This window comes from Hypomesus nipponensis, chromosome 21 (genome assembly GCF_054491055.1).
Source record: "Hypomesus nipponensis isolate SF chromosome 21, ASM5449105v1, whole genome shotgun sequence".
NCBI lineage: Eukaryota > Metazoa > Chordata > Actinopteri > Osmeriformes > Osmeridae > Hypomesus > Hypomesus nipponensis.
Genome location: NC_140381.1, coordinates 8,904,510 through 8,919,085, shown reverse-complemented (window position 1 = coordinate 8,919,085; position 14,576 = coordinate 8,904,510). Strand labels below are relative to the sequence as shown.

The 14,576-nt window shown below is 46.0% G+C and overlaps 1 protein-coding gene across 1 annotated transcript; it reads left to right on the top strand.

Moving 5' to 3' along the window:
* The first annotated feature begins 2,494 nt into the window (after nucleotides 1-2,494).
* LOC146237803 (zinc finger protein Aiolos-like) lies at nucleotides 2,495-14,291 on the top strand. Its single transcript, XM_084685044.1, has 8 exons — nucleotides 2,495-2,592; nucleotides 3,325-3,392; nucleotides 3,569-3,742; nucleotides 7,445-7,906; nucleotides 8,361-8,528; nucleotides 8,983-9,099; nucleotides 10,284-10,400; nucleotides 13,174-14,291. Exons 2-8 carry the CDS (start codon nucleotides 3,341-3,343, stop codon nucleotides 13,779-13,781), a joined length of 1,698 nt encoding a protein of 565 aa, XP_084541170.1. The 5' UTR covers nucleotides 2,495-2,592; nucleotides 3,325-3,340; the 3' UTR covers nucleotides 13,782-14,291.
* Nucleotides 14,292-14,576: the final 285 nt, after the last annotated feature.

Genomic DNA, 14,576 nt, shown 5'->3' with positions numbered 1-14,576 from the left:
CACTCCCAGGCTGCTCTGACTTAATAGTTCTCTCGCTCTGTTTTTTGTTCTCACTTGCCAACTTTTCCACCCTCAAACACACACGCACACACCAACAGAAGACAGCCAAGCATTGTTCAAAGAACAAAGCCCTAGCAACCTGTGTGCCTGCGTGGCACCTGGGGGTTCTCCAACTCGCTGTTGACCTCTGCAATCCCTCTCCCACTCCCCCTGTCCTTCTCTTTCCTCCGACCTCCTCCCCCCCCTCATTCTCTCCCTCTCTATCTCTCAGAGGATGGCTATAAAAAGAAAATGGACCCCCCCCCCCAACACAGCCTGCACTGTGGCCCTGCCCCCACAGGTCCTAAAAAAGCAACCCCTCTATTCACTTTTTAACTTCATGCCAAGGTGGGGCGGAAGGGGGGAAAGGCGGGGGGGGGGGGGGGGCAGTGTGATTTGGACGTCGAGTGTGTACCTGATCATGAGCGTGTGTGCATTCCCCTGCATGGTCCGAGCATGCAGCCGCCCCAGCCTCCCCTTCGTTCACGAGTGTTGATGTTTGGAGCCTCGTATCGGAGGCCGTGTCCTCCTTTCGTACTCCGCTTTGCTCGTGTTTCGCCATGGTAACCCGGCATGTATTGTGATGCCTTTTGTTTGTTGTGATTTATTTTCTGCCTTCTGCTTTTCTCCCAGACCCTCGCTCCCTCCCTCCCTCCCAACCCCTCCCCTTTCCTCCTCCTCCTCAAGACTGTGAAGGGGCTCTGCGTTACGGGAACAACCTGGCACGGTACGCCTCGCCGACGCAAGACGCTCCACGTGTTCTCTGTTACACAGGTGTGCCGGCAGGATTGTTTGACAGTTACGGTAACACAAACGGCCACATCATCACCAGCGTGCAAAAGAAATGATTGGCGCTTTGTGCATCTGTTCTGTGAGTCTGCATATTTGATCGAAAACATTGCTCTGTACCAGTTGCTATGTATGTTTTCCTTTAAAAGCAGCATAGAAATCCATGTGGGGTTAGGGTGGTCATTAGAAAAGGTGTTTATTGGTCTCCCAAAGCCATCAGTGTAAAGGCCAACTGTAGGGGAGGCCAAGCAGGATAGGTGGCGGGTAGTTTATGAGGTGTTTGTGTGTATGTGTGTGTGTGTGTGTGTGTGTGTGTGTGTGTGTGTGTGTGTGTGTGTGTGTGTGTGTGTGTGTGTGTGTGTGTGTGTGTGGGTGGGAGAGTGCGTGTGGGAAAGAGATTGTGTAGTGTGTGTTTGTGTGTGATACAGTGAGACAATGTGTGTGCATGAAAGAGAGCTGGAGTGTGTGAGAAAGTAAGTGGTTCTCTGGAAGATCGAATACTGTGGTCACAATGGTTCACAATTCAATCTGGAAGGTGTTTCATTGTTAATAAGGTGTATGAGTGTGTGTGTGTGTGTGTGTGTGTGTGTGCTAGTTGTGTTTTGAGACATTTGTATGTGCATGTGTGTGGGAAAGTAGTGTGGGGTCTGCCTGTACTTGCAAGTTTTGCCTCACACACACACAATGGTGAACACCTCCTAAATACCCCTTTTAACACATGTTATACCCACTTCTCATCCAACAATATTATGATTTCAGCAAATTTGAAGTCAGATGGCTGAGCGGTGAGGAGTTGGGCTAGTAATCAGAAGGTTGCCGGATCGATTCCCCGCCGTGCCAAATGACGTGTCTTTCGGCAGGGCACTTCACCCTACTTGCTTCGGGGGGAATGTCCCTGTACTTACTGTAAGTCACTCTAGATAAGAGCGTCTACTAAATGTAAATTTGCCATTGCGGTATACTTTTTAGTCCCTACTACAGACCAGATGTGGCAATGTGTAACATGCCAATGCTGTACTGTAACAGGGGTTAATCACCTTTTACAAAATAAATGATCATCATGGTAAACAACACTATATTGCAAAGATTGTATTAGATTTGACTAGTGGTGCTCAGACATTTAAGTTGGTATGATGATGATGATGATGATGATGATGATGATGATGATGATGATGATGATGATGATGATGATGATGATGATGATGATGATGATGATGATGATGATGATGATGGTAAGTTAGAAATAACATTGCTCATCTAGATGCAATGTATGAAGCCCTTGGTCATGTTCTGTAAATGTTTGGATAATCATTTTATACGTGGTAAATAATTGAACTAATGAGACAGATTCGCTTGAAGGCAGTAGCATTATTTGGCCAGAAGATGGAGGAATTGTACTCAATTGTACCCACTAACATTGTCTACGTTGCCTGAAAATAGTTTAGTAATGAAATATAGGCCTACACTAATCAAAACAAATGTAAAGAATACACAGTGATATAAACATTACATTCATCGTTCATTTTCCGTTTCGGAACAAATCTATTTGTAAAGCTGTAATGAGGAAACCAATACTTCCATCTTGCAAAATGTTGCCCCTGTGCCTTTAAGATCTCCAAAGTTTAGCATGACGTCGACTATGGCATTTCCATAGCGAGGAGCTCCAGCGGCGGAGAAGGGAATCTTACGGCGGGAGAGACTGGCCACTTCAAACTGAACCTGACATTATTGCGCTATTATCCCAGGTGCGAGTTATAAGAGCAGGTACGTTTCTTTTAGGGAATACTTTGTATCATATGTTACCTTCCTTGTAAATAACAGCGAATCGTTTTTTTTCTCACACTTGAAGTCCAAGGAATATGAGTATTGTATTCGTTTGATGAAGTAATTATATTTTGTACAATAGGGATGTGATAACACATTTGCCTATTTTTTTAATTTATTGAGCAAACGTTCAATTTAAAATCACAAATTAAGAACTTTTTATGGAAAGTTCAAAGTAAAGGTGTAGGCTATGCAAAATATATGAAATTTAGTTTATCTTCTTTTTCAACAAACGATGTTTGGCTGTCGCGCAAAGAAATTGGCTTGCAAGATTACCTTAATATGTATCAAGCTGGCAAATCATATTAACTGTTTGAGTCGTTGGATGTCTTTTTCACACTTCATTTTTGCATTGACTTTACAGGAAATGCATGTTGAGTGAACGTCATAGGATTGGGGGTATTTGAATGAAGTGATAGGGTTGAGCAATGAACCTTTCAACCTTTTACCGGTACAGGTCTTGAGTTTGACTGAAATTCTATACAGAAGCAACTTTTGTGTGCGCCTAAATGTGTGACTGTCCACAGAACAGCCTAGACAGCATGTCAAGGGTCAGCTGCAGAGTGCATGTATACTCTCCCGAAATGAGAGCTACATAAGAGCTTCTGACATGTGCCATAGCTTCTTCTATTGTCCTCAGACAACTTCTTCATGATGTACTTTCCGCTTCAGAGAGCAACGTTCCACGATGAACAGAGAAGAGCCCCAAGAGTTCAAACCGGCAGAGAGTGAAATGATGGGTGGGTTCTTTTTTCCACTGTCCAAGTAGAACCGCTTTCAAATTGCGGTGTAATGTACACAACCTGCCCTGGAAATGTGTGACATGCACCATATCATGTGTCGTTTCGTTCCTTTGCTGGGGTATAGAAAATATGCGACACATTTAGGTACGTTAAAAAAGGTGATATATCCACAGACATCAGCAGCAGTACGACAGACCAGATACCACAGGAAGAGAGTGAGGTGGTGGAGGAGAAGAAGAAGGAGGAGGAAGAAGAAGAAACGGGTTATGGGGCCCCGGAGAATGCCTCAGTCAATGAAAATGAAATGGAGTCTTCATCTGAATCTGCAGATAAGGAACAGATAACAGGTGTGATTCTCGCATACACAGTCATGCATTCGTAGCCACCAACACACACACACACAGCACAGTCTTTAAATACATTCATAGCCACAGACATGCTCATACAGCACAGTCAATGCTCCAAAATATAAAGTTAAGGCACGTAGTGTCATAACATGATTGTCTTTCTTATTCCTCAATCATAAGAAACACTCAGTATTTGTCGTGGGGGCCTTTGACTTATAGCACACACATGTTCAGGATTAAACTGTCCTCATCTACTATAACTGTTAATGATGGAAGATACACTTTTATTTAAACCACGGCTATATTCTTCTCAGCAAACAGCATTCAACAAAACCCTCTAGATAAGCCTGGGCTCTATTATTGGCTCTCTCAAACCTGTGTTGATGTATGTGTGTGCGATGGTCCTATCTGAGTCTGACTCTGTACATACGCCTGCATTTGTGTGTGTGTGTGTGTTCTATCCGATGGCGTACGTGTGTGCGTACGTGCACATCTAAAAGTGTACGCAAAGTTTCCATAGCACCTCCCGAAGTGTCTAACGTGACACCCCCCCCCCAAAAAAACACCGCTCTTCAGCTCCTCACCCACCGCCGTGACCACATGGTGGTTTCTGGAGGGGGGAGGGGGGGCCTTGGTCGTTGGGGCTGAGTTAACACTCATGCAAGCAGGGCTTTGGGGACAAGCCGGGCAGGACTTTGGAGACGTGTCATAACTGTAGCAGGGACCTATGAGCGGGTACAAGCACTCAACCCTCCACCACAAGGTTTGGGCTGCTCAGAGTTGAATGTAATACACCCTGCACTTCCAGGAGTTGGTATGTGCACTGCGGCTTTGCAGCACGCCGCCGTTAAGTTTCGTTGGGCACATGCAGACTCAGGATGAGAGCGTGTGTTTTTCTTTTTTTTTCGCTGACTGTGGAGTACGAGCATGCAAGGGGTTTGCGGATTCGAGGGGTCAGAGTTCGGCGATGATGTTGTGTGTGTTTGCGTGTCCTCGTGGTGCCGTGACTGTGTCATGCTCTTTTTTGGTTGTTGCCGTTTTAAATGTATTTGATGGAGACAGTGAGAGGGTGACTGGAAAAGCAGAGGGGGGGGGGGGGGGGGGAGAGGGGGGAGACATGCAGGAAATGTCCCCGGCTGGAATCGAACCCGGGCCCTTGAGCCGACAGTGCCTAGTCTGTGCCTTGTTCTGTATGCACATTCCTTTTCAATGGGAGTCAAAGACAATGTTGAATGTTTTTCTTCCAAAATGGGCACTGAAGCTCCCTGAGTCTCAAGGCTTTGAAGTCTCGACTATCTCCCATCTGGGTTTGGAATATACACAAGAGTGTACGTCAAACACAGTAGTTGCGTGATGAGGTGTATTACCAGGTGTGTGTAGAGGGCTGAGGGGGGATAAACACACAGTCTTTGGAATATATAGAGACCGTTTTTAAGTCAATGCTATTTTTTTTACGATAAGGTGAACACCAAAGTCCTTGAGTGACCTTTAAAAAAGGATTCATTCTGTTTTCCAACTTAAATTCTGCATGTCTACAATCAGGTATATTACAATCAAGTCTATCACAATCAAGTCTATCACAATCAAGTCTACCACAATCAGGTCTTTTACAATCAAGTCCTCCACAATCAAGTCTATCACAATCAAGTCTATCACAATAAGGTCTATCACAATCAACCACAATCAGGTCTATTACAATCAAGTCTATCACAATCAGGTCTATTACAATCATGTCTATAACAATCAAGTCTATCACAATCAAGTCTATCACAATCAGGTTTATTACAATAAGGTCTATGACAATCAAGTCTGTCATAATCAAGTCTATCACAATCAAGTCTATAACAATCAGGTCTATCACACACAAGTTTATCACAATCAAGCATATCACAATTAGGTCTATCACAATCAAGCATATCACAATTAGGTCTATTAAAATCAAGTCTATAACAATCAGGTCTATCACAATCAAGTCTATTATAATTAAGTATCATAATCAAGTCTATCATAATCAGGTCTGCTACAATCAAGTCTATCACAATCACGTCTACAACAATCAGGTCTATCACAATCAGGTCTATCATAATCAGGTCTATCTCAATTAAGTCTATCATAATTAAGTCTATCATAATCAAGTCTATCATAATCAGGTCTATCGTAACCAAGTCTATCATAATCAGGTCTATCATAATCAAGTCTATCATAATCAGGTCTATCGTAACCAAGTCTATCATAATCAGGTCTATCATAATCAAGTCTATCATAATCAGGTCTATCGTAACCAAGTCTATCATAATCAGGTCTATCATAACCAAGTCTATCATAATCAGGTCTATCTTAATCAAGTCTATCATAATAATGCAATACAATACATAATAAACAAAATACATCAACAGAACCTCACTAAGTACAAAAAAAAAAAAAACAGTATCTATAAACTGTAAACTAGAAGAACATAAAAACCAGGTTAGTTTGCTAAAAACAACTAGCCTGGTTGCCAGCCCAACTACTCTCGCCCACAAAAAAATCAGCCCAATGGAGAGTTTTCAGACTCATATTCTGACTAGAATTATGAGTATGACAACGTTAGGATAAAAAACAACCTAAAGAGCCTTGAAACTGAAGAAAAGAGTTGTGGACAAAGTGGACGAATATCAACCGATACCAGAATTATGGGGCAGAAAATTCCCATAATCCAAAACACCTCATCTGTGAGATCTGGTGAAGGATGAGTTATGGCTTGGACATGCATGGCTGATTAATTCAGAAGTGTACATACATATTGGTCTTCTCAGATACAACTAAATGCCTCAGAGATTCCCCATGCAGAGAGACCTGCTCAACCAAGAGTTGTTCAAAGCCAAAAAAATTTTTTTGGGGTGTTTGTGTAGAAAACCCAAACACCAGAAATGGATTGTTGTCCAGCGACTTAGCGATCACTGTACTGAATTCTTATAGATCATTTATTATTTTCTGTCATCCCGGTAGATCAACCGGATACACTTTGATAATTGGTTGGCTAGCTATAGACTAATAATGTAAGTGCAGCCTTCAAATGAACAGAGGTACAGAATCAGTCCGGCCTTTCTCATACCAGTGGCAGATGGGAGTTTGTTTCTTTTCGACAGTGACTTCTCCTGACCCTGTTCTAAGCACAGAGAGGAAATGTGTTGTCGTTATCTTCTACATTCATCTCCCGGCTGTCTCTCAGATGTCACTCTGCCCCAAATAAACCTCAGCAGACTTGGAAATGTACTGCTGCGAGAACAATCCACTAAATAATAAATCAGCAAGTGGTGGCAATTTCTTTCACTGAACTTTAATCAAGAAGCTATGTTGCTATGCGAAGTCTTTGCAAAAGGGTGTATCTTGCCATATTTGAACACAACTGCCATCCTTGCACGTTTTCGCACGTTTGTGAGTTGAAGTAGTCTGTGGAAATTCTAAAATAAGGTAACACACAAGTTTTTTTGGGGGTGTGTTAAAACGTGATACATATCTCAGTCCAGGGACACATATTTATTTATTTGAAATTGACTGCTTCTGCTCTGGTATGAATTGAGTGAACTGGGTTGAAGCGAGGAACAAGATGATACGGTTCAGGTGCTGACTAATACCGTCAGATGCATGAGTTTGCATGTGAACTTTTGTCCCCGACCGAACTCCTTTTTCCCCTCATGCCTCTTCCTCCTTCCTCTCCAGCTGGGATCATCGTGAAAACGGAGAACGAGGAGACGTTTGAACAAAAGGGCGACGGCGGAGGAGAGGACGATCCGAAGGACGAGCGGGGCTTCGATGCGCTGGAGGAGGAGGACGAGGAGGAGGGGGAGGAAGAGGAGGAGCGAGAAGGGGAAGAGGGCGAAGAGGAGGAGCGAGAAGGGGAAGAGGGCGAAGAGGAGGAGGAGGACGAGGAGAGGGACGGCGACGAGGAGGGAGATCCCCTCGATGAGCCGCAGGACCTCTCCCTGGCCGAGTACGGCAAGTACGAGAACCAGGCGGAGCCGACGGACGCGCGTCACCCCGGCACCGCCGTCTCCCCCTACGGCGCGCCAGCAGCCGGCGCTTCTCCTCGCGGCCACGCGGGCAGCAAGCTCTGCTGCGACATCTGCGGCCTGTCGTGCGTCAGCATCAACGTGCTGCTCGTGCACAAGCGCAGCCACACCGGTGAGACTAGCGTTGCCTAGCGCTGGGACCTCAAACGGAGGCGGCGGTTACACAATAACGAAAACTTAACCGATACTTGGGGTTGATAAGGCGCTTTTTTTTTTCATGAGTTAAATCGACGGGTGTCTGAATGACTGTGAATATGTGTAGTGATTTGTCGTTTTGATACACCCAGATGCATGCAAGGTCCTTAATAAAAATGATGACGACTAGCTATTGAAAACCCCTCTTAGTTCTACATTAGTCTTAATCTGTGCGGAGGGAGCCCTAACTTAAATGTGAACCCAAGTTTTATATTTATTTGTATTTCGTATCTGACCCTTTTCCCTGGAGAAATATGAGTAAAAATCCGAGAAAAACTGCACAAACTTTCTTTAAAAACAAGTCGATTCACACAGTGTCTCCATGTAGTGTAATTCCCTCTGTGCTGTGTGTGGTTGTCTTGGCGACCCAGGCGAGCGTCCGTTCCACTGCACGCAATGCGGCGCCTCCTTCACTCAGAAGGGAAACCTGCTACGCCACATCAAACTGCATTCTGGGGAGAAGCCCTTCAAGTGCCCCATGTGCAGCTACGCCTGTCGCAGACGCGACGCCCTCAGCGGGCACCTGCGAACGCACTCCGGTAAGACCGGGCACCTGCACGGGAGTCTGCTCTTCAAACACACACATTACACACACCTGCAAAGAAGACAAGAAGTAAACGGATGCCTTTCAGTAGTATATTCAAACACCTGGGAATCCTTCACTCACTCAATCACACACACACTCACACACACACACACACACACACACACACACACACACACACAGGCAAACTCACACACTCCCATGTAGAATCCCTCACATGCACATGACCGGACACACGGCTGTTTCCAAATGTGCACACTCTCGTCGAAGCATTTAAGAATCTTCGACAACGACCCAGATTTGTTTATCGTTTCATGGATAAAAACATTAGACATAGGTCACAGGATCAGCACTTCAGAGGGAGAGCGTCCCGCTTTGAGGTACAGCATGTCGTGTTTCGTTGGCGGTGCGTGAGTTTCCAGTTCTAACCGGCCGACTCTTGCTTGCAGTGGAGAAGCCCTACAAGTGCAGCCACTGTGGTCGCAGTTATAAGCAACGGAGCTCTCTGGAGGAGCACAGAGAGAGGTGCCATGTATACATCCAGAACAAAGGCCACACGGAACGAGGTGAGAGGCCAATTTGCGCGCGCACACTTAAAAAAAAAAAAAAAAAAAAAAAACACTGTAACAGCAGCGCTTACACTTCCAAGGATTCACACGTAGATACGAAACACGCGACGTAGAGATATGAAAACGCGCACACACACACGCGCATGTGTCCAGTCTTGCACTTGCTGGGTCGGAGCGCGTTCTTAATTCACACTTGATGCATTTAGATACGACCACAGATGCAACACTTTAATGACGCACGCACATTTATACGTTTTCCCACATTTTAATCATTCATTCATTTACATATTTGGAGCATGAGAACGCTCCGACACCGCACACACATGCACGCACACACTGTTGCCGCAGGACTGGTGTAACCTCCTCGCATTGAGCTCACAGTACCTGCCAGTTGTTGGCATGAAATAGGTTATGGCCTCTGTGGTAAATATTGTTGCCTTACTAATCATTTGCTTTCGTCAGTAATCGTGTCTATATCAAAAGGGGTTAGAAATATAGAACAAATGTCTAGGGCCTCGTGTTTTTGACGCTGCACCCCACAACCGCCATAAACACACATTCAAGAGCACACATATAACCACACACACACACACACCTCCAACCTATTTAGAGTCTGTTTGTCTCCTTGGTGGACAGGGGACAGTTGTGACACAAACAATTCCTTTCTGTGCCTTGTTTGAGTGTTTGTTTAATTTTGTGGTCGGCGAATGTCGTAAGTTATGGTCGATAGCGTCTTGGTGACAAGGAAGCACATCCTCGACTTGCGGTCTCTCCTGCGCTAGTAGCTGGTTGAGGCACAGCATCAGGAAGTGAGGTCATGGGCCTTGTTATCATGGCTGGAATCAGTCTTGTTTCCTCTCCAGTGTGTTTTTTGTTGTCCTTTATTTGTTTGTCTGTCTTTTTTTTTTCTTTCTTCTTCTTCTTCTTCTTCTTTTTTTCACATGTGGCACAACCTAAAAATGCTGGAGGTGGTGGACTGTTCATTTGCGGTGAACTGCCTGTGTGTAACACTGTCTTAGTACTCTGCCTCTCACCAGTTGAAGAGACCTCACTCATCTTTTTCTATCACTGTGACTATCTCTATCCTTCTATCACTTCACCTCTCTCTCGGTTACTCTCTCTCCTCCCCCATCTCTCTCTCTCTCTCTCTCTCTACATTCCTCTGTCTCTATCTCTCTCAGCCTCCGAGGACGCCCACGCATCCAGGACCCAGATGGGCAGCGAGCGTGCTCTGCTGCTGGACAGGCTGGCCAGCAACGTGGCCAAGCGCAAGAGCTCCATGCCACAGAAATTCACCGGTAAGGAACCCGCCGTCTCTCCCACCCGCAGTTTGCCCTGGTCCGCCTTTGAGGACACGTCAACCTCAAAGAGGAGGTACAAGTTCCATTGTCGGGTGGGTCGCACGTTGGGCTGCACGTGGGAGGGGGCGACAGTCATTTCAAGGATAGACATGAATTGCCCTTTTGATTTGAGTGTTGAGTGTTCTTCTTTGGTATTTCGCTTTGCTTGGGGCGGTCATGCAAACGATCAGCTAAGCTTTCAACTGCTGCTTGATATGGGACTGGTTTAAGATTGTGTCTTTTGATAGGTGTCCTGCGTGAATAGCTTCAAAATTGCAGTGGGCAAATGCGTGGTGTCGCCTGTTTGTCTTGCAGGTTGCAGTTGTGTCATTGTGTAAAATGCAGCCTTTGATGATTGCTGCACATGCACGCCTGTGTGCGCTTTTGTGATTTGACGTGTACTTGGTATTGTGCAAAACTAAGCTGTCTGTTTGTCTGTCTGCCTATTGTCTGTCTGTTTCTCTGTCTGTCTGTCTGTTTGTCTGTCTGTCTGTCTTCCGGTGGGTTTGTCTGCATGTCTGTTTGCCTATTGTTGTTTGTTTCTATACCTGTCTGTCTGTCATCTCTGTCTGTCTGACTGTAATCTCTTTGTCTGTCTCTCTTCTCTGTCTGTCTGTCTGTCTGTCTGTCTGTCTGTCTGTCTGTCTGTCTGTCTTTTCTCTGTCTGTCTGTCTGTCTGTCTGTCTGTCTGTCTGTCTGTTCTCTGTCTGTCTCTGTCTCTGTCTGTCTCTTCTCTGTCTTTTCTCTGTCTGTCTGTCTCTGTCTGTCTGTTCTCTGTCTGTCTGTCTCTTGTCTATCTTTTTCTCTGTCTGTCTGTCTCTGTCTCTGTCTGTCTCTTCTCTGTCTCTTGTCTGTCTGTCTGTCTGTTACTTCTCTGTCTGTCTTTTCTCTGTCTGTCTGTCTGTCTGTCTCTGTCTCTGTCTCTGTCTGTCTTTTCTCTGTATGTCTGTCTGTCTTTTCTCTGTCTGTCTGTCTGTCTCTTGTCTGTCTGTCTGTCTCTTGTCTGTCTGTCTGTCTGTCTGTCTGTCTCTTGTCTGTCTCTGTCTGTCTGTCTCTGTCTGTCTGTCTGTCTGTCTGTCTGTCTGTCTGTCTCTTGTCTGTCTGTCTCTGTCTGTCTGTCTGTCTGTCTGTCTGTCTGTCTGTCTGTCTCTTGTCTGTCTGTCTGTCTGTCTGTCTGTCTGTCTCTTGTCTGTCTGTCTCTGTCTGTCTGTCTCTTGTCTGTCTGTCTCTGTCTGTCTGTCTGTCTGTCTGTCTGTCTGTCTGTCTGTCTGTCTGTCTCTGTCTGTCTGTCTGTCTCTGTCTGTCTCTGTCTGTCTGTCTGTCTGTCTCTGTCTGTCTCTCTGCCTGCAGCTTGTCTCCCACTCTACTGGCCCAGCAGTCATTCATGGACCTGATCCTCAGTACGGGTGCCACAACGTTGGTAGACCGCCAGCCATGCATAGGAACATGATCAGACAAAAAACACCAAGCTACTTAAGGGTATTTAAGCACACATTCACACACAATCTGAAACTCACCAAAGCCGTCCCACAGACACATATAGATGTTCCAGTTTCACAACAGCGGACTTCAACACTTTATTTAAAACAACACCCAGCTATTGATACTATAGATGTTCCAGATTAACAACGTCAAACTTGAAGGCTTTCTTTAAAAATAAACCTTGGCCTAGATATTGTAGTCTTGGTAAAATGACACACACTTCTAATACTGCTACTTCTGGAACTAGCAACTACCATAAGGTTTGTGGAAAAAGCCAATTTCGGTAAATGACTGATTTGTCAAGCTTTCCCAAAACTTCTGGGCGTGTATGGCGATTTCCAGTACACCCATCACACCTCCTCACACAGCACAACTCTCGTTTCATTGCGTTTATCACTTTTTGGTTTCACAACCGGGCGCCCTGCCTCCACGCCGACGTGAAGGAATCCTGTGTCTAGCAATCTTACAAAATGAACTGAGCTGTTTCACTTTGACGACCGCGGGAAGAGAAGAGAAGAAAGTACTTCGGCGACCGCAAGACAGAAAGAAAAGAAAACGCGGGGATGGGTAGGCGAGAGAAACGTGAGCGCACTCCGTCTACCCTCCTGTGACTGCAGCTGCACAGAGGATGCCTCCTGTGTTTCCTCTCCCCTTCTACTGTCCTCTCTCACTCGGTCACACGCACACGCACACACACACACAACACACAAACATGGGTGCACTCATGAAGTGAGCAGGAAGCTCAACTGTTGCTTGGGTCATGGATTTCCGGTGCTTTGCTGCTAGCTATCCAGTCTCCTTTATGTGTTTTGTCTGCCCTGGCACTGTGCAAATGCCGCCCCTGGTTACAGAAGAACGTAGGTATGTTTTTTGCAACTTTTTTTCTTTTGGGGGGGTATTGAAGTCTAGTAGGAGGGTATTAAGCCGGGCACCCTTGTCAGTAGCTACAACAGTGTTAAAAAAATAAAATAATTCCTTTTCCCACGCCCTGCAAAAAATGTATTTGTAGAAGAAAAAGGAAGACAAAAAACGGTATTTGTAGAAGGGGGAAGACTCTTACACCGACACAGGAAATGCAAGCACTATATCATGGTATTCCCTCAGGAGTCAGGTGTCTGTAGCCCCCCCCCCCCCCCTTACCCCTTTTTAAACTACGCCAACTTTGGTTCAGCTGGTGTGAGCTTCTGTGTTGAGTCTCCTTCCATAGAGCACGTGCTGAGCTGTCTCTCCCTGTGTGTGGCCGGCGCAGGGGACAACGGTGTGTGTCTGGACCTGAGCTTCAACCGGGAGCTGCTGCACCACCGTGCCGATGCCATGGATCCCCCTCCCCTCTCTTCCCAGGGCCCAGACGCCCTCCACCACCACTCCTCCCTCCACGCCGGCCAGGACTCTGGTGACCCTGCCCACAGGTCCTACCCGGTCCCTCTGGCTCTGACCAACGGCCACAAGCTGGAGCTGCCTCCTCCCGGGCTGTCCCACCTGACCCGTCCCGGGCAAGGCCACCTAGGGCTGGACCCGCTCCACCCCGACAGCCTCTCCCAGCCTCTGTACAGCCTGGGCCACCTGCTGGGGGTGCCGAATGCCCACAACGGCCTCCCGCTCCCCCACGGCCTGTCCATGGCCCCGCCGGAGGCCCTGAGGGTGGTGAGGGGCGACGGGGAGGCCATGGCGGGGGCCGTGTACCCCTGCACCCACTGCAGGGTGATCTTCCTGGACTACGTCATGTTCACCATCCACATGGGTTGTCACGGTTTCCGCGACCCTCTGGAGTGCAACGTGTGCGGCCATCGCAGCCGGGACCGTTATGAATTCTCATCCCACATTGCCCGTGGTGAGCACCGCTTAGAGTTGAAGTAGTGTGCTCACACACACACACACACACAGACACACACCTAAGCACATACACACTCTCCACTAGCATGCACACTCCTCCAAATGCACACACTCACTAGCAGTCCTAGGTATAACCACATACACGTTGACGCACATACACAGGCATTTCAAATGAGCACATATAAACAGAAAAAAAGCACCTCAGGTATTAGAATGATTTGTTTTTATCTGTTTATTTATCCGTGCTTACAAACACAGCACACAACCAAATGTAGCATTTTAATGTGCTGAGTGAGGACTTATACAAGGTGTATTTATGTAAAATACATTTATAACTGGGTAAATGATCCGATGAAAAATATGTATACGTGTTTTATTCAGTTTTTTTAACTTTTAAATGTTTTCTTTTCATGGTTTGTTGACGTGTTTTTCATGTCCTTTGAAGAACAGCAAGTTTTGTGACTGTGAACTGACTGTATGCTGTCGATTTCTCCTGTCAACTGTACCAAGTGTGAAAATAAACACATCATATTAAAGCTGTTTTAGCTTTGTGTGGGCTGTACGTCCCTCAGTAAGGCACTACTACTACTAGAAATGATAAGAATATGCAAGCGTGAAAAAATGATCCTGACGCGCTCAAAGGTCACATGTCTTCTTTTAGTTTGTGGTTTGACTACTGCTGTTCACAGCTTCAAAGCCAGCCTTTCACAGTTTGCTCCCCTCCTCACAGCTCCGACAAGTCGCTCTGACACATTTGTTTCTCTTTCCTGGATATTTCTGACTTTTTGAACACTCCTATTCAAATGGAGAGGCATGTCT